At 39.0% G+C, this 26637-nt stretch overlaps 1 protein-coding gene across 1 annotated transcript; it reads right to left on the bottom strand.

The window, feature by feature from the left end:
• Window positions 1–226: 226 nt before the first annotated feature.
• Window positions 227–21613, bottom strand: mrps5 (mitochondrial ribosomal protein S5). Its single transcript, XM_067514197.1, has 12 exons — window positions 21506–21613; window positions 20725–20874; window positions 18710–18835; window positions 17946–18059; window positions 17425–17544; window positions 13752–13786; window positions 6052–6142; window positions 5611–5657; window positions 5285–5342; window positions 2484–2546; window positions 1041–1177; window positions 227–727 (listed from the first exon to the last, which is right to left on the bottom strand). The coding sequence occupies exons 1-12, from the start codon at window positions 21552–21554 to the stop codon at window positions 503–505; spliced, it is 1215 nt and encodes a 404-aa protein (XP_067370298.1). The 5' UTR covers window positions 21555–21613; the 3' UTR covers window positions 227–502.
• Window positions 21614–26637: the final 5024 nt, after the last annotated feature.

The raw sequence follows: 26637 nt of genomic DNA, 5'->3' as shown, positions 1-26637 counted from the left end.
TTTCGGGGGTCTGTGGATCAGGTGGTAAAGCATTCGCCCACCAACTCCAGGGTTGTTGGTTCGATTCCTTGCTCCACCTGTCAAAATGTCCTTGAGGAAAACACTAAACCCCAAATCAGAGAGGCAGAGTAAAATGCTTTTGGTTCCCATAAGGTAGAAGAGGCCTATGCAAATTTAAGATGATTCATTACGTAATGCTCAAGAGTCAGAAAGGTAATCAGTGCCACAAGTTTTACAAATCTCTACTTTATTTCAATTGTACACACTTCATTTTGCAACAATTCCAAGTAGATTATGTTTACAGTCAAACATGTGTTAGGTGTCATCCAATGAGAAGTTTTCTGTTTGAGAACATTAACACAATTATAAGCTGCTTATTGTGGTTGCTCCGGGCATGTTTTCTGCTTTACATAACAAAGCCAAAAGTCAGATCCTACATCTGACACCTACCAGTCCAAGCATCTGTCCTGTGGTCTGATCCACTCATCAGTCCACTCCCACACTACCAGATGGTGCGTTTGACACCAGCCCAGATTGAGCGTTTCGTTCCCTGCGTGGCTCGGACGTCGTCCCAGTGCAGTTGGGTGTTGGGAATCTCATCCTCGGGCTCTGGGTCGGCTCGTGCTCCATCTTTTGGACAAGCCACCACCACAGGCAGTGGGCCTCGCTCTGACTGGAACTCAACAACATGAAGCTGCTTCTTGTCGGCCAGCGTCTGGTGGGTTTCCTGGTGAGGGAAGGAGGGATAAGAGGTAGAGGTATCAGTGTGTCCTGAAGTAATTGATTCAAATTTTGGCCTGAAGGTGGGGTGCAATTCATTAGTTTGGACCAGACTGGACTCTGAGCCACATTGCAATCCCACTAATTATATGCTGCTAATGTGATCAAAAACAGAAAAGAGGAAAATGGTTTAGTGTCATTAGGGCTCCAAGAATACTGTAGAACCTGAGATCAGATATTAAAAAGAAATTAAATATTCCACAAAAAAAATTCCCGTTTTCAATTTGAGGACCCCGCTCACTGTACCAGCATGACCTCACCTGATTGGCTAATCCAGTGAAGAAGGCCCTGGTAATATTGAGGAGATTGACAGATCCCTCTACTTTGCAGTACATGTCCTGTATGCCGATCAGCTTGCAGAGAGTAATGACGGCCCGGTGGCAGTGCAGACCATAACCTGAAGAGATAATTTAAGTCTGTAATTACCCACTGTATTTGAGCTGTTTTGTACTGCAGTATTGACAGATTTAGTGACAGTGAGTTAATGTTCGGAAAAGTTTGCAGAATCTGAGATATTAAAGCAAAATCAGCTGAACCTGTGGGCAATCCTCACTGACATAACGGGTAACACTTTCTTTTTTAAGGTCTGTAATTTCTGAACAGTTTAGTAAAATTTGCAGAACAGTTCATGGTGATGCTGGCATGTATATACTTTACATATGTATTTGTGTATTCTCTGAGATTTTTCACTCATAACATCTACACTACTCATACACAAGATGGCAGTGAAAACTACAAACAGGACCTACAGTAATGTCTGTGTGAACTGCAGGTTAATCTCAGTGTAGGTAAATAGACACTGGGCTTGTGTAAACCATTAGACAGATACACGTCTGTCCATTTCATGTTTCAATGTCTACCCGTTTTAAAAAGGAATACTTGTTATTCCTAGACTGTACTATAGACTGGATATTAGTGTTTTTTTCAGTTCCAGGTAGGGCTGCACAATACTGACAAAATATTAAATCTCCATTTCTTTAGTGTTCAGGATAATATAGTCAAAACATGGACTCTTCTCTTTCCCAGTAACCAGGTCCATAGGAAATCCAACAGAAAAAAGGTCTAGTTACTTCACTAATATGAAAATGGAAGCATCACACCTCTTCTCTTTTTCCTTCATGTGTGGGCTTCACATTAATACAAAATAACGCCGTATCTACACATAAGCCATATCATTAGCCACCTGCTACTGTGTGGATGTGTTCAGGGTTCAGAGTGTGGATCATGTGTTCTAGAAGCATTCAGAACCCAATGTGCGGTTAATATGGGAGGGCAGTACTTTTGTATTATTGTTGTACAGCCGCTGCAGTGTTTGCAGCATGTGAAAGGATGGCAAATTTGCTAGTCTTGTTTTCCATTAGATATTGCACAGCTTCACCTGGTGCAGCCCCCATTACTCCAGCTTGTTGACTGGCACAGCGCGCTCATGTGCAGACGCTAATAGGGAAACTGACAGTCTACATTACCGCCCTGAGAACTGTTGCCCCATTTTATTGACAGCAGAGGAAGAACTATTTTCAACTTTATGCTTTAGGCATTGCAAGTACAAAAGCAAAGATTCTAATTCAAGACTTGTAAAATAAAGTGTTACACTGTTTTACCTCCGTACAATTATCGTCTATATTTCTCAATACTGTTATGTTTCTTTAACACCAAGTTTTCACCTTGATCCCAACTCAGCTACATTATGTATCAAAGCTCACCTTTATTATGTTTCTTCATGCGCAGGGTTGTCCTCTTAAATTTGGATTCGATATCATGATAAACTGTGGGGAGACAAAAAGAACTGAATTACACGCACTGGCTGTGGAGCACCGAGAAAGAGACAGAACAAACATAATAAACAGCCAAAATATTCCAAAGGGTGGAATTATTTACACACGTGCCATTTGCAAGTGAAGGCACCTGTGCTTTGTTATGCATCCTTTCTCCTGTTCTCCCTCGGGTCTTTTGTTTCTCTACCTGCCCACCAGATGTCCTTCCACGTGCCAGAGTCTCACTGCAGCAGCCGAGGCTCATGAGTTATTCAGACACACAGTCCCTCAGTGGGAGCTGTGTGCTGCTGAGTGAAGCATAAGAAAACTGTGCAGCTTCATGGCTTTAGGTTAAAAGTCTTTGTGCGTCACCTCACTTTAAAACCACTTGATGGCTGCTGTGTGGACACCCTCTAGACACCCAGGTGGATTTTTAACTTACTAATTAATCAGGTTTTGCAGCTGGGTGCTGCGACAGTAAAAATAAAAGAGCTATTGGAAGGTCAGCCAGATAAACTGATTCTCAGAGGACACATCCCGCTGAGCGAAGTGCAAAATTAATATCAAACACGCACACATGCATACAGGCACACAGCAGAGAGGGAGCTGAACATTTGCTGTAGCTGCAGGAGGTCCAGGTTCATTTGGAACAGTATGCGCATCTTTATGTGATGTCTGACTCACAGATGCAAACAGTGACAAGGTCAGAGCCGAAAACAGTCTTTCAGTAAGTACTAGTTTAGTATTAAGTCCAGCACTCAACTAAACTGACTAAACATTGTTTGGTTGTTTTTCACTTCAAAAGATGGTTTTATGCTCGAAAAAGGGACAAACCCCCAAAAAGAGAAACCACCAAAGATGCATTCACATTTTATTTATTCAAATTATTTTTTTCTCTGTATTGTTAATTAATGTCTTCTGAAGCCATGTGAATATTTGCAAAACACCCCTGGTCCTCAGAAGAGCTGAAACATCTGCCGGATCCGAACCAGACTCCAACTTATCAACATCCACCTTCCCGTCTGTTTTCAGGTTTGTTTTTCCAGCAGAACAATTTGTTCAATAGCCAAGTCGAGGATGTCCATATGATGGACTTCATGAATATTTTTAAAGCCACGGTATCCCAGCCTGATGTTCGATCCATTTGAAAAACAAGGCATCATCATCATCATGATGATGATGATGATGATGATGATGATGATGATGATGATGATGATGATGATGATGCCTTGTTTTTCAAATGGATCGAACATCAGGCTGGGATACCGAAGTCTTCCAGGATCAAATCCCAGCCCGTGCAGCACTTGTGTCCTTAAGTGAGACACTCAGCACTAGCTCCCCAGGCACCACCAGTGGCTCCCCACTGCTCCCCACAGGGGGATGGGTTACCTGTAGTGCACAAATATTATTTTAACATGTCTATGTATTCAATCACAAGCAATAAAGCTTCTAATCCTAATTCTTCTAATTATGAAAGTTTAGTTGTCTCTACTAGAAAATTGCTTTGAAATATGTTGCCTTAGGGCTAGTGCACACTGGAGGATTTTCAAATAGGTAGAATTATAAATTTATACTCGGGAGTCCCAAAGTAATTTAACCGATTTTTAATTTTTCATTCTTAAGAACACACACTAGAAGATTTAGCCTGGACCACTGATTTCAGGGTGGTGGCTGCAGATAACAGGGACCTCATAGAAACTTATTTGATCAAAAATGACAGCTAGTGGCACTTATGTTTGCTGTTTTGTAACAAAAAGACTCAGAAGAGGACCAAGTTAAAAGATTTTAAGTTAGATCAATTAATGTTTAGAAGTTCTGAGAAAAATTATTAATCTTAAGTTAAATAAACTTGAACTACTTAAATCATGCTAATCAATAAATATAAAATGATTCTACAAATTTCATGCATCATGGTTTACAGTGCAATAAATGTAAGAAAATTATAAAAAGATTTGAGAAAATATGTAATTTAATCATAAACTCAATAACAGCTTTCTGACATTTTTGGGATGAAGAAGTAAACAAACAACTGATGACATAACAGCCCAGACAGGTTACAGATGGCCACACAGTGTGAGCTGCCATGTGGAATGATTTGACAGTTTTTCTCTATCAACCTCCAAAATTAAATATACCACAGCGTTGAGCCCAAACTGGGTGGAAATACAGGAACACACACGTCTGGTTTTAGGCCAAAGCAGGAAGCTAACTTTCTCCTCCAGTGGGCACGGTGGAGGCAGATGACTCACGCATACACATTAATCTTTTTGGCTCTCCAGCAGCAGCAGCCAAATAGAGTTTTGCAATTTATAAAATAAGAAAAAAACAAAAAAGTACAAGCAGTGCATTTTAACGCTCATGTCTGCCTTCGCAAATCCATTTTTTGGATTATGTTGCTTGTTTGAGTACAAAGTGGCTATATGAGCAGATAGTGTTGGACAAGTGGAGTGCACCATGAGTGGAAGAGATGGAGGAGTAAAGTGAAAGAATTTTGGATGCCCTTCATTCTCGAAGTAAAGTCTCATTCATTTTCTCCTGTAGACCGGGGAGCAACTGTCATGGCATCTGTTCTCAACCTAAACAGCCAAGTAGTTAAGGTAGCACTGCAGATTTGACTCACTGTTCTGTATTCTCCTCTACAACAGGATTTAAATTCAAAATGAAGATCAAACAGGAGGTCCAAGAGTAAAAGAGCTAAGAGGCAAAGTAAATAAAGACGATGGGAAATGATGAACCACACACACACTTACTGGTATGGTTGTTGTATCGCTCTATATAGTACAAGTAGTGGATGGCTCTGTTCTTGGCCTGCAGATCACAAACAAATACAGAGGATTTACTTAAATTATTAAATTATTATTATTATTAATAACATTTTGTACTTAGAATTGCTGAAACATGTCAGTTGGGAAGCTGAGACTAAATTATAATAAAAATAAAAAGGATAATAAAAGGTTTGTGATGCAGGTGACCTTGAGTCGAGACTGCATCAAATTTATGTATTGCAAATACAAAAATTCAGTCAACAGTAAAATACACAAAAACTGACTTGATGACAGTTTGCTTGTGGTCTTACCTTCCTCAAAGCTGTGGTTCTGTCTGCTGCTTTACCCAGTGCAAAGCCTGGTGGGAGGAAGAAAAAATTGGTTTAGAACCTTCGGAGAGCACAGTGTTCAGTGTGACAGTGATGAAACTAATTAAACCTAGATTGTACTGTTTCAAATAAATTAGTGCTGACTTTTTAATTATGAGTTTCTCACGTCACGAATATTGTGCCATTATGAGATTTGAGAGAACAAAAAGGGGCTTAGTTTATTGCTGCTTAGCTGCTCACTAAGAGGCTTGAAAACCGTCTTCCCTGTGTCTACAGAGAAGGGGGAAAGTATATAATGTAAAAAATAATTACAATAAATTCAAAGCCAATTCTTATACTTTACATTAATATGTTCAATCCTTATCACTCTATTCCTTTTACGTCACTTTTTTTTAAGTATTGTTGCGTGAATTTTGATCAAACCTGCAGCTCCGTTGCCATTTCCCACAGCGACCAGACAGCTGATCGATCTCTTCCTGCCCTCCTTAGCTGTCATGTTGAACACACTCTTCACCTACAAACAACAACCAAAAGAAATAAACTACTCTGTCTACTCAACAACACTTGATACTCACAATGATGATTGAGCATCAAATTAAATGCAGATGTGTGTGTGTGTGTGTGTGTGTTCGTGGCTGTGAGAGAAATTCGTACCAAAAGAATGCAGCCTACAAACACCATTAACATCACATAGTATGGATACAAAGACCACATGTTATCACTTATACCTGTCATTATGCACTTTTGTAATAATAATGTAAATTATTATTTATTTTTTTTGTCCTTTCGGCTTATCCTGCGAGTTCAGGGTTCACAGCGGATCATTGTCCGCATGGATCAGGCTTGGACCGGCACTGCACAGCTGGGCATGTGATCCAACCAGTGACCATGTGGTCCGTGGACGACTGCCTTTACCAACTGAACTACAGCCGCCCCCTTTCTTTCTGAAATGTAAAGGTTATTGACTAAAGTATCATACATAGTAATTTAAACACTGCAACAAACCCAGTCTTGTGACCTCTGTGGAGAGAAGTCTAACAGTAGCTTTAATAGAAAGACTAATTTATTTGGACAAACAACTGGAATTACTGATTGGTCCCTTAGAAACATTTGCAGCTCATTCCCTATTCAATGTGCAGTTGTCCTTTCCCCCCCACACACATACTGAACACAGTACAAGAGGTACAGCCAGATAAGAGCACATTTACAGAGAGATATTCACCTCACCTCTAAAGTGAGTAGTAAAAAGTCTGGCCAACAAGTCGCTGGATTTGTCACTAGTAGCTTTTTTGCTGAAGGGCTTCTAAAAGTGTGTGTGTGTGTGTTTGTCTCAACTCGCCGCCACCCTTGCACAACATGTCTCCATCAAAGCTGATGCAGGTAGCGGTCATTCCCATATGTGGACATTTGTCTGACTGCTGTTGCACAGTGGAGCTCTGTGATTTGCGTAAAGTAGGTCTGTGTAGTTAAAAAGAAAGCATGCGCAGTTTACATTAATACGAAAGTCTTTGCCTTAGACACAGCTGAAACTTAAATATTACAAGAATTTATCTAGTGGCACCCTCTCTTTCCGCACGTTTTTTGATCAACTGCCTGCAATATGAACTGTAAACCAGCAGGGGGAAGCAAAGTTACACCAGATATAAGAAGGAGCAGAGGGAAAGATGGGAAGTGACAGGACCAAAAAAAGAAATAAGAGCAAGAGAGGAGGGAGGATTTCACCCCAGAGGAGAGAGAACAAAAAGCTGCAAAGGAAGAGATGCGGAGGTCAAACGATAGCACAGGGCAGATCAGAGAGGAGGAGAAGGAAAACATTATGTGACAGAGTGTAAGTAAGAAGGGAAGATAAGAGAAAAATGGTGGAGGACAAGCCGGAGCTGCAGTATAATGAAGGAACTCACAATGAGAAGAGTTTGATGCTAAGAAATAAATTCAGCACGGATGTAAGAGGCAGCCGACCTACTGAATGTCTCTACGATACATAAAACACAGCCAGCTTCTACTTATGAGCCAATTATACTGATGTAATAAAGATAATGAGAGCACAGATTATGAGTCATTGTACGCTTCTTCAACACTCTAAAAACTTTAAGCTTTTTACACAATGTAAGTATTATTTTAGATTTATATTCATTCAATCATTTATTTTCGCCCCTTAGAGGAAGAAATCCACAAATATCTCACACATTTTGGAATGTTTTAACCAATCATAAGTGACATGACAGGGACTTTCACACATCCAAGAAATATGTTACATCCTGGTCTCATGAAACATGGAAGTCTAATATTCACTCTCCTTTTGGGTTAGCTTTGGCCCCTATCAGCTCGTAAATTAAATACCTGGTCATGAGCTTCTCCACTTGAGAGCAAAAATAATTCAGTATATTTAGGGGTTGTATGATGAGCGAAAAAGTGTTAAAACGCTCCACTTAAAGGATGACAACTGCAGACTTTGGTCAGTTAATTTGTTTCCATGTTGATATTACAACCTTTGTTCTAGTTTCCACATAAAAAAGTTTTGATTAGTGCAGCTATAAATTTAATGCAAGTTAGGCAGGTTTCAATATAGATTACAAATTAATTTTAAACAACATAAAAACAGGAATATTAACTTACAACAGACAGATAAGACGACAAGTAAAGAAGGGATAAAACACTTAATAAATATTAGATAAAGGATGTTATTATGTAAAAATATTAAAAGACAAATAACTGAAAGCTTTAAAGCTGCTACTGCTTCTCTCACTGTGTGTGTGTTAAAGACAGAGGCAGAAAAAAAGTAAGATAAATGGGTCAATCTAAGAAAAGCCGACAGAGAATAGCTGGAACAATGAGTAAAAGAGGAAGCTAAATTAATGTGCGAGACACATTTTGCACACCAAAACACCTCCCAAACAAATTCACAGCTGAACATCTCGCACATCCTTGTTTTAGACAGAACAAACTGGACTCAAAGTTAAACCAACTTCAATGCACTCACACTATAAATGATCTAAAATCACCACAGAAATATATGTGCTAATGTCACGCTGTGAACAAAAAGGCCTCTCCACTTCAGAAATGGAGCCAAGCATGCCGTGTGTCTGTCTGAAGCTTGTACAGGGACCACCAGCAGCCTTTCTGGGACTTATCTGATCCACAAAGCACAGCTCACCTCGACACTTTCTTCCCCATCAGAGAGCGACGGTGACAGAACAGGGTTGGGTTTCAGCTGAGGGAACTTCAAAGTCAAGATCTGTCTCCAGCTTCTCTGATTATGTAACACACAGAGCTTGACTGTAGGGCCACAGCAGAAGGATTGAGGTCAGGGTACCAACAAAACACTCAAAACACACACGCACAGCGAGAGAAATGTGTCCGTCTCTACATGCTTGACACATTTTCTTACCTTACTGGGCACACTTGTATTATTAAATTATAACTACTTCCCGTCTATGACTACAGTACATAGTGCATCCTTTCACGTGGGGAGTTGGGGAACATCTGACAAGATCGCAACCAGATGGGAGTTACTAATTCTCATGTTCCAATGCATCGTGTAGCTTCTTACAGCCGGCATCTATTAGAAGTGCGAATAAATGTCTCCAGTGATGCTGAGAGTTTGGCGTTACGTTCCTCATTTCATGGTGAAGATGCAGCAGTTTCGGTGGTGCACAAGCAGCAGAGCAGATGGGCTGAGCATTTCCACACCGGGTGCAGGACAGCATGGTGGTGGGAGGATGCTCCTAGCGCACTCTCACTTCTGTTTCATCTTTGATTTTCTGTCTGTATGCTGCACAGCAGGGGGGGGGGGGGGTTTACAGCACGTGGAACCAGAAGGTACTGTGAGAGCACAAACCTCTGCCAACACTTTGCCACTCTGTGACTTGCTGTTGCACAATTACACATCATTTCGGTCACGTGGATTTCACTTGCCAACACACCAACTAGTGGAGGAACTTTACGTTGCAAATCTACCAACATCCCTTCCATTCTGTGCTGTACAGACCAAAATACTGTTGTAAAAATATCACCTATTAACACCTCACCCTGCAGTAACTGTTGTTACTCTTGCAGACGTGGACAGATATCACATTGTTAGTGAAAGTTGTGTTTCCCAGATTTGCTTTAAAAAGCAAAACTGCAAGCTTTCATATACATTTATGAAAATGTATTTGTGTAAATACTTTATATTTGTTTTCTATCACACCTTTGCATTCTAACTTTATATTCTAGATTATATATATGCACCTGACACCAAGACAAATTCCTAGTACTGTGTCTGTCAAAAAAACGTTTGATTCCGACTAAGAACTGAATATTCAAATTACACAGAAAGTGGAGTTTTAACAGCTTGCATTACCAAAATAAGTATCGCTTTTAACAATTTAATAATCAATTAATATTAATGCCCTTAATATGAATTTCACTTTAAGTATTTACTAGTGTACAGGCCTCAGTAAGCCCCACTTGGTTGTTAAAACAGCTAATCAAATTGAAAGCTGCTCTCATGCAGCCTGCAGTCTGTTTACTTTCAGCAAAACTTTCAAGGTTGTCAACTTCAGGAAAAGGATAGAGGATAAGAGATAAGGGATAGGGAAGCCCTCTTCCACCTTGCTGTGACACTGACGACGCTCCATCTCTGTTAATGAAATCACTGAGTCTTGTCTAAGTGGCTGCGGTACTTGGAAAGGCCACGGACATCACTTCTCTCTCAACTCTCCTCCCGTCCCTTTCTTTACGTATTCATCTGCTCTCTGTCGTCCCTCTCCCCCGTCCTCAACTCAGTAACAGCCAACTGACATCTTTGTACATAGTCCGTGCCGAATTTGTACAGTACATTCTCCCTTGTCCTAGTTCACTTTTTGACCACTTGGAGGAAACGTGGAGCAAATGTGACACTGACATATCACAGTATTAAGTGATTCTGGTTAACATTTTAGCAACCTCTTGATTATTTAAACATTCAACGAATGAGCAACATCAGCATTTGTACATGTATTTCTAGCCCCCCAGTGATTCTCTTTTTAACGTCATTTTAATTTTCATCAATTCTTGAGGGAAATTTCTAGGTTATTAGTTAGCTTTTGTACTGCTGCTGACTCCCTTTGGTAACCCATAGCCCACCACAACCAAACAACCCCTTTCCCATTGTAAACCGCCATTTTAACCACTGTAATATATTTTACTTTTATTTATTTATTTAATTTTTTAAAGTTTTGCTACTGCGATTACTTGACCTTATTTTATCATCTAAAGAGCAGAAACTAGTCGTGATCATGTTAAAGATGCTATGTGTACTGCCACAATCTCCATGTGGAAAAGAAATAATACCCCCAAAATTTAAATACATAATAATTCTAATTATCATGGAAATTTTACATAATAGTGAATTACGCTCTTACAATGATTTTGGACTGTTAATAATTATCAACACTGACCGTCATAAAACTTTAGTTAACAATTGTGCCTATTTCAGACTGTTGTAATTCAGGCACAATTGTATGTGACAGTTTATATTTATAGACAACTTTTTATATTTGCGAGATTTGAAATGAGGAAAACAGTTGTGTTGCTATTGAAAATTTTCCACCAATGTCCATTAAATATGCTGAAAATCATTATGTTTGGGGTACAAACCCTAAACAGGAATACTGCTAGGTATAATTTCTGAGCATAGCTGTGTTTGTTTATTGAACATTCTAGATTATATAGTGAATTAACAACTTTCTTTACTAAAAATGTTTATTTTTAATGGCACACAGAATCTTGCATCAGTCTTGACCTGCTGCCTTCTCACTGACCTTACTTCATAACTTCCACACCATTTTCCTCATCACTCTCCCTTCACTTTGATCCTCCTCCTCTCCTCCTGTTGGACGTGCTCACTAATGGCATGCCAGTGTTGTTGTCCTTGGGAGGCAAGCCTTTTTATTCCAGTTAGCCTTTTTCAATTCATTAAGCCAGAATTTATAGAGGCATGCACACGCTCAGATACTCAGGCACACGCACGCACACACACACACACACACACACACACACACACACTATTTTTAGAGGGAGATGGAAGCATTAAATCAGTTTCTGGGGGAGTCAGTGCCTGTGACACCACTCATATTTACATGGGCGCAAGGTCAGGAGAAGACTATCAACGTTACATATGCATGCGCACACAACCTAATACTATGTGCATGCGGTACAAACTGATGCATATAGAAAAAAACACATACAGAACAGTCATGAACTGCAAAACACACAATAAAAAAAATTAAATGAAAACCCAAATAAAACAGCGTAAAGAAAACTCACACTTCTAATTTGCAGGTATAAATAGCAGCATTAATAATACTTTTGTGCTTTGATTTCCTGCCAATGTGAGTGACATGGGCAGAACGCTAAATGATGTACAACACATTGATGTACTGTACACATGTTCCCTTGTGCTGGGTTACTGCATGTGTGGAGCACATAAACATTTGATTCTTTGTGTGTGTGTGTGTGTGTGTGTGTGTGTGTGTGTGTGTGTGTGTGTTTGTGTGTCACATTGCTGCATTACCCTCATTAGTTCAGTAGGATCCATTAGTGGTAATTGAATTATGGTAAAATATAGCATGACAGAATGAATTCAAAATGAAGTGGGTCTGTCCATAGAGCTTATCCCACACACTTTGCTTTTAAGATTTCTCAGTTTGCGTGTTATATAGTATGGTTGCTGGTCCAACTACTCAGCAGTTCCTTTTTATAAATTTAGCCTTTTGTTGACAACATGATGACAATTTTTTCCAGCTCAGCTCCAAGTCTAATAAACTGGCTTCTCTAGCCCTTAAACAAGCATATTTCTCAACACGAAGCATGCATGCGGTCACAACTCACTATAATTTAGTGTCACAAGAATGTATGATGGCATTGAACAAGAATTAGGTGATGTGTCTTCCTATTGTAGAAGCTCTGCATCTTTAGACTGAATATCACCTTAAAGCTGAAGATTTGTTTCTCTTGTGCATCAAACATGAAAGAAGGTATGTCAAATTACCCCATTTGGCCTCAGGGAGCATAAAATACTGCAAATGAATTTCAGTGCTCACCTGCAGCTAGCTTTTCTGAAAACGGTTTCCCTCTCTAAAGCATCCTCCATTCTCATATTCTTAAAGGGTGAGAGAAGTAAATCACAATAAAAGTGAGTTTTGCTACACACTTGTTCACTGCCAGAACAGCTGTTTTAGCTGGTGTTTTCTGAATGATAAAAGCAGACACCAAATAATTGGCGCAAATCAAAAACAAATAATATAATTAAAAGATTCAGAGAATCAGGAGGAATCTCTGTGAAGGTCAAAACATGATGTGTGAGATCTTCGGGCCCTCAGGCAGAACTGCATTAAAAACAGGCCCGATTCCCTGCTGGACGCATGGGCTCAGGAACACTTCCAGAAATCACTATCTGTGAACAAAGTTCACTGTGCAATCCACAAATGTCAGTTAAAGCTGTAACATGCAAAGAAAAAGCCATATTTGAAGACAATCCAGAAACGCCATCATGTTCTTTGGGCCAAACCTAATTTAAAATGGTCTGAGGCTGATCTGTAGTCACATGAATCAAAATTTGAAATTCTTTTTGGAAACTATGGATGCCATGTCCTGCAGACTAAAGAGGAGAGGGACCATCCAGCTTTTTATCAGTGGACAATAAACTTCACCCTCTTCCATCTTTTTGAGATGTGTGTTGCTTCAAATTCAAAATAAACTCATATTTCCTATAAAATGTTAAAATTTCTGTTTCAATATCTGATATTTATGTGTTCTATTCCAAATAAAATGGGTTGATGAGATTTGCAAGTCATTGAATTCTGTTTTTATTTACGTTTACACGTCTCACCGTTTTTCTGGAATTGGGGTTGTATATATATTCCTTTTATTACAGATTATTACATTATAAACATTAGTTTCAGCGGAAATTGTGGTTTTCATCATATTACACAAAAAAGCTAAACATAATCTATAGAGGTTCTGTGATGTACTGTTTAGACGTCAAAGTCACAAGAAGACCGATGTTGACTGACAATTTTAGCTGGTAATAATTTAAACCTCCAGATTAATAGCAAAAGACATACAAACAAACAAACAAACAAAAACAAAAAAACACTCACCTCAATGACGCGTGAATCAAAGTCCTCATAGGTTTCTGTGGCGAGAGGGAAGAAAAAAAAGTTTTTACCCACAGGTACACATGCTATAAAGACATTAAATCACATTCAACTAGCCAAACAACTACCCAGAAGCCTTTGCAGCAATGTAACAAGTCAACAGTTTATACCGTATGACCTTAGAAAGATGTTACTCTCCCAACAGCAGCACGTTCATTATTAACCAATTAACAACAAAAATGGAGCCGACTCAAAAAGTCAACGGATAATACAAACATGCAGCTCTCCACTGGGATGACAGTCCACCTTCTGTAAGAAACAAACTATTTCACAACAGTTTGTGTGCAAGAGAAACTGCCAGACTAGAGCGTACACGAAACAAAGTGTTTGTTCGCGACGAAGAGGGAGCGCAAGTGTAAGGTGTGAGAAACCTTGTTAGCACGGGGATGAGAGAGAGGAAATATCAAGAGGAAATGAGAGAAAAGAAAACTAAGGAAGATGTGAGGCAATTGAACAAGCGAGAACAAAATGAAGCTGCAAGAAGATGTGCTGATTGTGACTAAAGAACCTTGTTGCTCATCTGTATGCAGTTTGAGTTAAACAACTCAACTCAACTCCGTTCTCCGTTCTAGTTTTAAAGATGTAACAAGGCTTTGGTACAGGAGTGAATCAGCTGGAATCAGGAATCAGCAGATACAACTTAACGTGCTTCACAGGAAGTTCACAGCACAGTGTAATCAACATTTTTGAAAAATCTCCTGCTATAAACTGTCCTGAGGCAGGGCTTGGGATTTCATTTTTGTCCATTTATGTCTCTACATGACGGCATGATGGTGATAAAATTACCACTACTGCATCCCACCTATAAGGTACTGGGTTTGAACCTGCTGGCTGGGCCCTTTCTCAGTGCCATGTTCTTTCTGTGCCACTCAAGAATGTGAGCATGAATGGTTGTCTGTCTCAACTTGTGGCCATGTGATAACCTGGCGAGCTTTATAGGCTGTACCCTGCCTCTCACCAGTTGGGATAGGCTCCAGAACAGGATAAGTGGTACCAATGATGGATGGACAAATCCCTACAAAATGGCAGCACTGATTTATATTGTGGATGGAAACTTCCCTGCATTAAGATCTTCATCAAAATGTCCCCAGTGAAACCCAGAGGCTTTAAGTTCAGTAATGCGGTAGTAAGAATAAATGTCTAAAATATGGAAATGGTGGAGCTGCTTAAAGTAACAAGACATTAAAACATGGAGGGTGGAGAAACAGGTCAGAGACGGATTAGAAAACAGAAACTGACAGTGGTACATAAAGTCACAGCTTAGATGACAGCAAAAAATCCTAAATTTATATTTAGTTTGCATTATATTTTGAATTCCATCCCCTATTCAATCTCACTCCTGCATGACAATAATTATGTTACATTTGTAAGAGCAGGAAAATCCACTGCACCAAACCAAGCGCTGGGATTATGCAGATTAGATATCAGCTTGGTTTTAAAATTTTGATCACCGTTAATCAGCACCGTGACTCTGACTCGTTTTAAACTACCTGTTTTCCATCAGACAGTCCTGACAAACATGCTTCGTATATCTCACCTCTGCCCCGCCTCCCACGGTACCGCTTGATTTTGGCCGGAGCATCAGTCACATCCCTTTTCTTGTCTCTACATGGTCCATTTTATATTCACATCTCTAGCTGAAGACTGAAGTTCACTTGTTAAAAGTGTGTATAAATCGCACAAAATGTCTGACTTAAATGTATTCTTCTGTTGAGCACTGCAGAACTATTTTTTGTCTTATTTGAGATACAGAAAGACAAGCATACGAGCATTAGAGAGCAAGGAGACAGAAATATGATCAGAAGAAATCAGCTTTTGCTGCAGACTAAATTAATATTTTTATCACTCGACTGTCTGGTAAAAGGAACCAAAAACACTGTTAATAACCACAATTGTACTGTGAGATCAGTATTGAAATTATCCACTTTGACAGAAGCTAGTCTATAGCAGGGCTGGAAGACATAAGGCTGGAGCCTTATGTCTGCAGGTCTATTGCTGTTTGTATCTTTTTCAGGCACCATATTTCCCATATGCAAATCCAACTCATTCTACTCCTCATTTTTTTGAAAGCTTTTCTATCTTTTGTGTCTTTTTTTTCTAGGTCTGTTCTCTTTAAACTGCTAGAAACCTAAAGTTTCCCGATTTGAATAAAGTGTGTTTTACTTTAATACTCAGCCTATTTTCTATGAACCAAAGCAGTGAACTAATCTCCTGACATGGAAATATGTAATAGAAACCGTAGGGTTTGTGTGGGCTTCTTGTACAGAACGAATATGAAAAATGACAAGCACCCAAAAGAGGAAGCTGATGGAAAAGGGAACTGAGGAGACAAAGACTGAGTGTAAACCTAAAAAAAAAAATGACGATAAGGAGAAAGAAAGAAAGAAGACTAGGGAGAAAGCTACCAAGTCGAAGAAGAGGACAGAAGAAAAAGCAACAAAGTCAGAGCAAATGAAAGGTGTGATATAAAGACAAATTGTAACAGAACAATAGTGAGACAAAGATTTCTTACTAAATAAGCAAACAGTTCCCTTTTAAGCTTTTGTTGAATCCTTCATCAGTAGTAAAGGGTCAGCATGCTGTTCTGTCACTGTCACACTCTCACCCACACACACCCCTCATTACTCCTCTATTGGTCTCTTCTTTTTCCATCACAATACAGTCATCATGGTGTCCTCTCATCCTATACCACTTAGTGTGCATCTGGTATATAGCTGTGTGTGTGTGTTGGAGATGGAGTCAATGGTCCCTATGTAACCTGCCGCTTCCTGAAGTCGACTTATCACTGCTTATCCAGAGCTGGTGCTAGATTTCTCTTTCTTTACAGGGCGTCGTTAAGGAGACGTACAGAGGCTTGAGCTGGTGAGATCCCTCTCAGATGTGTTTTTCAGGGGGGTACAGAGGCACCATCAAGAGATCAAAAAATAAAACTGTAAACCCCAGCTCCAGTTGCTTATGTTTCATTCTTGTTGATCATAAGGGCAGTGGAAATTATAAATGTATAGAACAACATGAAGCATCCAAAAAAAGAGGTTCATCTTGATTTTTTTGTTTTTGGTTTATTCTGTTAGAAACCCTTTTCAATGCCATCATAGAGAATTACTCAAAAAAGCAAGAGTTTACATAACTGATTAACAGTTATGTTTTATGCAGAAAATGCATTTCAAGCTATTTTTTGTTAGATATAAAACCAAGCTGGATGTCTTTCAATTTTATAGTGGAGCAAAAAGCAAAGCAGTTTCCTTGTGGTGTAAATAAAGTACCCGGTACCCAACAGGGCAGCACAGGTGCAAGAAATCAGCAAATGAAATCTTTAAATAAATCTGCTCCCATACATCCAGCTCTTATGATTGGACCCGTGTTAGGCTTTTTGTTCAACAAGCCTTATGTGCTGATTGCTTTATTATACAAAGTTTGTAATTCAACAGGACATTAAGTGGCCGCTGATATTTCAGGGTATTTTAAGACTTGATGTTAAGCAGGGCAGACACTGCACAGACCCACCCTGACATTTTCAAAACAGACGATTTTTCTAATCCAAGATGGTAAATAGATGTCTGTAAAATAAACAAACGTACTTTATACATTTTTACACTGGGTGTGTGGCTGTGTGTACCTCCATTGGGTCCAGGGTCAGGGGGGCCCAGACTGACACCGCCCCAGGAGTTTCCAGTCCACCCTCTTTCTCTTTTCACCTTCATCCTCCTCCTTCTCTCCCACTCATCCCTCTGACGCACTGCGAAAAGACACAAACAACACATTTAGCACAAAGACCTGAGAATATACAGATGCCACAGGTGTGTGGATTGGTAACAAATGAGGTCACGGTGGTGACAAATGGATAATTTCTGTCTCACAGATGTTGCTTCTCAAGACTTAATTTCTGATGTTCCTTTTTTCTGGTAGCTATTGAAAAGCCAATGAAAAAAGTATATAGCGTTGATTTTCAGTAGTTTTCAGCAGAAAATAAATTAACTGTGTGGTAGCTGTGATAATATCTAATTGGGGTAAAATCAAATGAGTAAATTTACTGATCAATTGTATGTCTGTATGTCACTTTTTATCTTAGTCCTGCTTATCTGTGATTACAGAAACTGAAGCCCGTTTAAAGTATTTGGTGCATTTCTGTCTCTGTACCCAGTTCAGCTTGAACCTCCTGCTGCTCGGCTTCGCCTCTTTGACTCACACTCTGCAGAGCACCATCCTTTATCACCGGGGCATTGAGACCAGGCCACAGAAAACCTCCACGACCTGCGGGTAAAAGTCACAAGGGGAAAAAAAAAAAAAAATAGATATAAAAACAATAAAAGGAAATAAATACAATACATAAATACAGATAAAGAAAATGTCTTCCATATGGACATCTGAAGGAGCATCAGTTAAAAAATATAGTAGTTCCCATTTCAATAACTTAAAGAACTAATAAAATAAATAGGTAAATAGAAAGGGACATATAATGTGTGTACAGGTTCTATAATCTCAGAAACTTTGTTTTCCCCCATTGCTACTGTGCTAAAGCTTACAAACATTGAGTTTATCCTTTAAAATGAGATCATTCAAAAGAAAAGTAGAAATAGTGAAATAGATAAATGACATTTATTAGACAGACTAGACAAAAGACAGACTCTGAGCCTTCATGAAGACTAATAGGAATTAATAAAACAACATCAAACAGGAAAAAAGAACATGCAGAATTAATAAATCCCTCTTCTTGGTAGAGCAATGTTGTATATTAATCACCAGTAATAAATATTTTAGTGTGTCATTAGTATTAGTCTGACACACTCATGGTGCCCTTTGAGGGGCAGCACACAACTGAACAACACAAAGACAAATTAGAATTCTTGCGAACAAAGAAAAGTTTAAGAGACACAAACAGCTGACAGACAGATATATCTCACCTTCTCCAATGTTCTGCCCTCTGTTCAGGTCTCTCTTCATTTTACGTTTAGTTCTCTTCCCTCGCCCTTTCCGGGCCCCAGCACCTGACTCCGCCAACACACCTTTCCACAACTGCTCAGCCGTCACTGTGAACACACACACACTTAATCATTTTAAGTTACGTATTCTCTCCTCATTATATGTAGCTGTGGCTCTTTTGGTAAGGCAGTCATCCATGGACCAAAGGGTCAATGGGCCGACTCCCGGTCCCTCCCAGCTGTGTGTTGAAATGTCCCTGGGCAAGGACACTGAACTCTAAGCTGCTCCTGATGGATCAGGCGAGCACCTTGTACAGCAGCCGTGGTCATCGGTGTGAGTGTGTGACTCTCACACATGTGTAATCACCAGCTGTAATTAACCAAAACTATAAATTCTGGCCTTACAGCACTGCAGGTCCACTTTAATACCTGCAGCACATATAACGATTAAGACTCATCTGAAAGTGCTTCCACATAAGTGAAAAAACTGGCAAAGTCAAACAATACAAGTAAAACTTTGCCTATATCAGCACAGACATAGAATCAATGGAACGTGAAACTGTGCGTTCATTTTATCCCAAAGCAAGATATAGAGAGATGTATTATATTACTGTACCTTTATTCTACCAGGAAAAACCTCATTGACATTAAAAATCTCCTTCCCAACATACAATAAAACAATGATTTAAACATTAACTACAATACTTTGAAACAATGACACCTGAGACTATTAACTCCTGAACCATTCTGTTTGACATAATCTAAAAGATACTGACGGAGTAGACGTAAATGGCCTCGTAGATCAAAATATGCCAGTGCTTCAATCTGCCCAGTGACAAGGAGGACCATCCAACTTGTTCATTTAACAAATAATGATGTGTGAGAGGCTTTGAATTAGTGATAACTCACAGCACTATGATAAAAGTTATCCAGCGCATGTAGGCTCTGAGATGAAGCATGCATGTAGAAAACATCACCATAGTCTAATACAGACAGAAAGGTAGCAGAAACTAGTCTCTTTTTAGTTTTAAAGGAAAGACAAGACTTAATTCTAAAATAAAAATCCAGTTGGAGTTTAAAATATGCTGACATAAGCAAAACTTTAATATCAGTAAGGGTCCCATGGTGCCCTGTTAGACTGTTTATAAAATCTTGTCAGTGATATACAGGTATACTAAAAACAATTATTAGCCTGGACCACAGACACATGAATCTGATCCACGGAAACGGGAACTGTCTGAATTTAAAAATTCCGGTGGGGAACGTGACTTATTTTGACTTCTTCGAGGCAGTTTGTTAGTTACATTTTCTGTCAGACTTTAGACAGAATTTGTATTAAAAAAGAAGGCAGCTTTTCCTGTTAATGATCTCTACTTTCATTCATTGCTTCGCACAGCTGGGTGTGCTCAGCATTTTGTTACTCACATGCGCAATTGGAGAAATCCAATTAGAAACCTGGTTATGCGTATACATATACAAAGAAATCAGGTTTTCCTAATCCCCTACCCAGATTTCAGAAACAAGCTTTTCACTTTCCAGAGAAAGCTGACTGTAACCTGGTTATTAAAGTCCATATAAATGTACTCGCTTGAAGATTTGGTACAGGTGCAACCTTCAACCACAACCATCCACATATCTGAAAAGCAGAACTTCAGTGTTTTGTTTAAACCAACCTGCAGTTCAATTTCTAAGATTTTGAGCATGTTTATCTGAGCCATAGATCTTTCAATCACTAAGACCAAATAATTCTGCATGTTGAAACCAACAAGATTTTTTAGCATATGTGCAAATTTATTCTGTGGCATCATCTACATTATGCAAGGAACATTTACACGTCACGGAAACGTCATTTTAAAGCAATAAATCATAAATTGTCAACCAACCTGAAAGCACTTGCAGCATTTAAACAAACTACCTTCCAGATCCTTTAAGAAATCTAGTTATTACTCCACATATGGACAAGAAAGATTGAAAAATAAATTTTCTGATGTACTTACACTTGTTGAAGAAGCTGCCATATCTGGTTTGTTGCCATGCAGTTGCTGGGGACAATGGAAGTGCATGGTGTCTTGGGAGAGAGGGGATTGAGGCTCGACCCACCAACTGGGATACCTGAAGTGCTCCTATGGTACGGAGTGGTGCCACACCTGAAAGAGCCAGAAACATCACCAAAGAGAGGTATAAAAACAGCAACATGCTAATCACATAAAGCAGGTTTGAGGTACATACAGAGGAATTATTTTAAATCAACTCATTAAAAAGCTTAACTCACAAGGCAGAAGGCACGCCACAATATACTTAGCTTCTCTACTGCAAACTGGGCCGCAGTTTAATCTAACTGAATAACGTTAAAGTAACAGATAAGACTTTACTGGGATAAAGTGCCTTTGTAAGTATGTATGCAGAATTAATGCACGAATTCGTCTATTACAGAATTTGTCCTATGTTATTTTCTCGGCGGCGACTACATCTAATGATAATATCGGGAGCATCTTTAATTAAAGAAAAAAAAATATAAAATGGATTCAAGGCTGCTTGCAAGAAACACACAACCCCAGCCACCAAATCTGTGCTTAAACAAAACCAACTGTGTTCCTAAACGGCATCGCTTTGAAATACAGATGTTCACTGCAAGTTAAGCTCTAACGTTGGCAGCGACAACAAGCTGTACGCGGGTAACTCGTATTTTGAAAAATATAACTAAACCATATAAATTAAGCAAACATGCGTAGATTTATACACGAGGTTTTGGAATAAATGAAAAGACAAACAATTCACCTCCAAGTGTGATGCGGAGGACACAGCACACACGTATGGACGTCGCCATGTTAAAATGATGAAAGGGTCCTTCAGAGGACAACAAGGCGCCTGAACTGTGCCTGTTGAAAAATCTGAAAATACATACGATAAATCTTTTATTTTCTTCTTCTTTTAAATAAATACAAACAAAAGAATATTTGTTTGTTTTAAGTTACCACAATTCTTCTTCTTCATAGTAACAGTAATAGTAGTTGTTGTAGACCAGGCCTGGTAGTATCCTCCTAGTGTGGTTTTATCTCATTACTATCATACTACAACACTAAAGAGCACAGAGAAATAATGGACTTTAATAGTAACATCTAAATTGCAGAATTCAAGAAATATTTATACTAAAAATGGGACAACAATAATGGCATTACAAAATGGAAACCAATGACAAGACATAGTCAAGAATGATTATTTTTTGTCCTTTTGGCTTATCCCGTGAGTTCAGGGTCGCCAAAGAGGATCATTGTACGCATGGAGATTTGGCACAGTTTTTACGTCAGAATTCCTTCCAGAAGTGACCCTGCCCGATTTCTACTGGGCTTGGACCGGCATTGCACAGCTGGGGATGGGAATGGGTTGTTAAGGGTTTGGTGTCTTGCCCAGAGACACTTCGACATATAGCCGGGACCGGGGATCGAATCACAGAATAACATAAAAAAACAGTGCTGTCAACTTCATTTGTGTCTTGTTCAAATAATAGACTAAACTAGAATCAGTACATATACCCCTCTCATCAGAATCAGCATCATTGACTTGTATACAAGCACATGTATGTGAAGTTTGTTTTGATGTCTTAGTCTTTTCACTTCTATTAAACTTCCACTTAACCCTAACCCTGCGTTTTGCTTCTACACTTCATTATGTTTTATTATATTAATGACATATATTTTCTCCTTTTAAAGACTTTTTTTGTCACCCAACCATCCACCCAAACCTCCTCCCAACAGAAACTTGTCAAATTGAAAATGTCATGAAATGCAACTCTGGCACCTGTAATATTTACTACAGCCATTAGATGTCACCCATTTCCTACACTTCTAAGTCATAACTAAGCCAGTAGGTAGTAGGTGGCCTATTGAAACACAACTATGGTTATGCTAAAAATTGATAACTTGCCATTCATAATAATGCCCAAATAAGCTGCACAGCATGACTGAGATGTTGCAGGCTCGATCTAATATCCAATGTTTAGTGAACTAATTCAATCAGTTGATCATTTTAATATCTCATAACATGACTTTGAAATATTTATTTACATATTTATGGAAGCAAGAAAATCATGGTTTTAAGTTGAGCCAGCTTAAAAGTATGTGTTCATCTAAAAAGAGAAATGGGAAGCAGTCAGATATGACACAGTTCATGTCATTTGTATGTGCACGCGTGTGAATGCACATGTGGTTTCTGAGCATGTGCATCAGGCCAACAATCAGCCTTTGCACATGATTGCCACACAGCAGAGTGTCTGGTAATTACCACTTTGTGTCTCAATTTCACCCTATTCAAAGTAATTTCCTCAACATTACAGCCCTTTTTTCCCAATACAGTGTAGTGCTGCAATCAAAGAGCTGCAGAAAGGACAGCCGCCCAGCTGTGTGGCAGCAGGAGGTGGGAGCTGCTGTTGACAGAATCAATGCCTTTCCTACAGTAACTTTTCTCCAATATAATTGCCCTATAATGACAGTTTCATCCAGGGTTTTATGTAAAATAGTGAGTCACTTTTTTCTGCTTTGTACAGCAGCATGTGGAGGAGTGAAGAGTGGGAAAATGTATTTTTCTGAGATAAACACAGTGCTGCTGAAGTTCAGTGCAACTCAAGTCACAGTATGAGAAGTTTGTCTTTAAAATACACAAGTGCCGCTCACTAAGTAAAGTGTTAGTGCCACTTGGTTTCTGCACTGTGTGAGTGGGCTGTTTCCAGGGTCATTTGTTTTGCTGTGGCACTTTCTGTACACAGACATTGTTAGGCCACAAATACTTGGATGTAAACATCTGGATGGGTATGATTCACAAGTGCAGATGATGAGCAGCTGAATTAGACCGATTCTGGTTCTTACCTACAAGGTCTTAGGTAAAAAAAAAACCTGTCTAGTGCGATGATCACTTGGTGACCAGATTCTGCTGGTAACTCAGGATCAGTAGTTTTTTTTTCTACTTTATTCTTATGGTTCTTTATACTTTCTGGCATTTTGTGCACCATCGTGTTTAGGAAAAAAAAGCTGCCAAAGCTTATGAATAATTCAGCGTACTAAAGTAGCGTACTAAACTTTATTCCATAAAATGGTTTGAATCAATGGCACCTTCTCCAAACTGTCTGCAAATTGGAATGTGTGTTATAAATTTTCCTCTCCTACATGACATATGTCACTCAAAGTAATGTATATACAACCAGGATTTAATAACAAATATCCCACCATACATAAAATTGATCAGGTGACCGAAACATTAAAACCATCCCTTCTTATAATGCGCTAACATATGACTCCATAACCCACTTTGACCCACGTTGGATGGAGCTTTGCTGGGAATTCCTTTAGATCGACAAAGTACTAAAAAGAATGAAAATTGGTTGGTTTTCTCTAACAGCCTCCGAACTGGTGCAAGATGACTCACAGGACAGAGGGTAAGCAATTGGCTCCGGTCCACACAATCCCAGGAGGACGTTTAATCAAGCTTATTATGTGGAAAAACATGTGGGGGGAACAATGGTTTGTTTCTATTTAAACGTTTACCAATCAAAATGAGCTAAATAATAAGTTATTATCCTAATTTGATCCGGACAAAAGTACAGAGAACTTCCATTATGTTAAGGGACTACACCCAGTGACTGATTACATGCTGTTGGACTTTCCCCCTCTGTAGTTGAATTTGAACTCAGTATTTTCCATCAAAGACTGAAATCTCCTGACTAGATGTAAGAGCTCTTTTCACCTCTACCTGTTAAGACTTCTTTCTCTACACTCTCCACTGCTTTCTTATCTGGGACTAAAACATCACCAGTCCTCTCCCCCCAGCTCTTATTGCTTTTCACTAGCAGGTCCTTTTCTCACAAGATCATTCAGGCTTTGCCAGATTTCATGATATGATCTGTCTCCCTGAGCTACTACATCCTTGACTGCCTGGATTGTTTGTACTCTTTGTATTTTCTACTTGGAAAATACTGTAACAGCCAGAGATGGAAGAAGTACGCAAACATAATACTAAAATGCAGTACTTGCTTAAAAATACTCCACTATAAATAAAAGTACCATTTCAAAGTTAATGAAATACTAAGTATATGTTTCAATTTCACCTTATGTACAAAAAGGGGAGCTCCACTTCAGTAAGAAATAAATATTTCTGGGCATGAATCTCCTCGAATTATTAATAAAAAAAGTACAGAGTGTGCGTGTGTGTGAGATTAAAACTCATTGTGTGAGTAAACCTTATATGTAATCCATAATTAAAACCCCAACAGCTCAGAGATGAACCTGACTAAAAACACACAGAACAAACACAAATATCCCAATAGTTTTTAAAAGGCTTTTTTTATATGATGTAACTTTGGTGACCTGAGGAGGAGGCTGTTGCATGTTGATGGATCTAAAACTGTAAAAGCACAGCTCTGATTCGAGTCTTGACCGCAGAGTGTTCAACAGCTGCTGGTCAGTAGATCTGAGATGTGCCAGTGTTGAATATGGAGTTAAAATATCATAAATAAATGGGAATGAGTAGGAGAATAGGAACAGGAGACAGAGGTTATAATGGTTTTACTTGAGTAAAAGATTTGAAGTGGCACTTTTAGTGATTTTTGTTTTAGGCCAATGCTTGAACCTTTACTTGAGTATTGAGTTTGTGTACTTCTACCACCTCTGCACACAGTTTGTCACATTGTGCTGTGTATGCGGCTGATTTTCATTTAGTAAAATAGAAAACTTTTTTCAAACTTTTGTTCTGGTTCTCCACAACCTTAACTGTTGTAGTTCATTCTTATATTGCTACACTCAACAGTTAGCACGAATATAAATTAACATACAGCACAGTACATCAGGTCAAGTAAAAAACAACCTCGTCATTACATAAATGAACCAGGACTTCATTAGCTGAAACAGTCACTGCTGATTAGATGTTTCAAATGATATTTGGTTCACTGGTGAACTGATCTCAAACAGATTATACATCTAAAAAGTGACTCTTATTAAAAAACAAAAGGCAACAATACAGTTTCAAAATGTAGCACAAATGAGTGAAAACATTTTCACTAATGATTAAATATTTTCGTAGTGAGGACATACTTTGTATTATAATCTTTTGTTACTTCCAAAGTAACTTGAATTTACCTGAATGCAGGTTGAGGCACCACCAGTAAGCAAGGAGAACAAACCATCAGCCAATAAAACGAGAGCTGCAGATAGTCATAGTGAGCTGAAGGCTTCTTCCAGCAGACTTGTCTTTAGGTCATCTTAACCTGACATCCATCAATACCGTACAGCCCCCTCTCTGACACCCTCGTTCTCTTCTCCTCACAAAGGCAGGACAAGGCATGAAGTGTGACCTCATCTGACTCACCTGCATCTCCATCTCCTTGTTTCCGAGGAATAAATTCAGCAGTGCTTGACAAAAATATGTTAAAAACCATCCCAGGTGTTTCTCACAGGATCGAAACTAGAATAACTAATCATAAAATGGCTTATAATTTATGTGAAACCAACATGAATTATATACAGAATGAGCAGATCTTAAATAAACTACTGTATATTTTGGACTTTTTGGTGTCTCACTTTTTGAATAATTTGGACCATCCCTCCCTGATAAGAACCACTAAAGCCTCAGTCTGATCTACGGAGCCACTTCACATCAGGGTGTTGCTAAAGGGCATTTCAATGACTTTAGCTCACTGCGATGTCAGCAGCAAACAGTACATTTTAAACCTGCTACAGTACAGTTTCCTACTGAAGAAAATGAACACTATAGAGAAACATAGGGAGTCTATAGTATTTTAAGGAGCTTAGGGGGTGGATGCTAAATAACTTCCTTCAGTTGAACAAAACCAAAATCCAAGCCCTTCAAATTGGTCGTCCCCCCCCCCCCCCCCCCCCCATTTACTCGTTTTCTCCCCCATTATC

This window comes from Channa argus, chromosome 1 (genome assembly GCF_033026475.1).
Source record: "Channa argus isolate prfri chromosome 1, Channa argus male v1.0, whole genome shotgun sequence".
NCBI lineage: Eukaryota > Metazoa > Chordata > Actinopteri > Anabantiformes > Channidae > Channa > Channa argus.
Note: the sequence above shows the minus strand (reverse complement) of the source record. Positions and strands in the feature narration are given on the sequence as shown.

Excerpts from the sequence above, each read along its gene's own strand:
- mrps5 (XM_067514197.1), bottom strand. The coding sequence starts at position 21,554 with ATGGCGACGTCCATACGTGTGTGCTGTGTCCTCCGCATCACACTTGGA. Across the intron at positions 17,545-17,945 it reads GGAGGTTCAAGCTGAACTGG|TGCGTCAGAGGGATGAGTGG; the intron begins GTACAGAGACAG and ends GTCTTTTCGCAG. Across the intron at positions 728-1,040 it reads TCACTGGATTAGCCAATCAG|GAAACCCACCAGACGCTGGC; the intron begins GTGAGGTCATGC and ends TTCCCTCACCAG.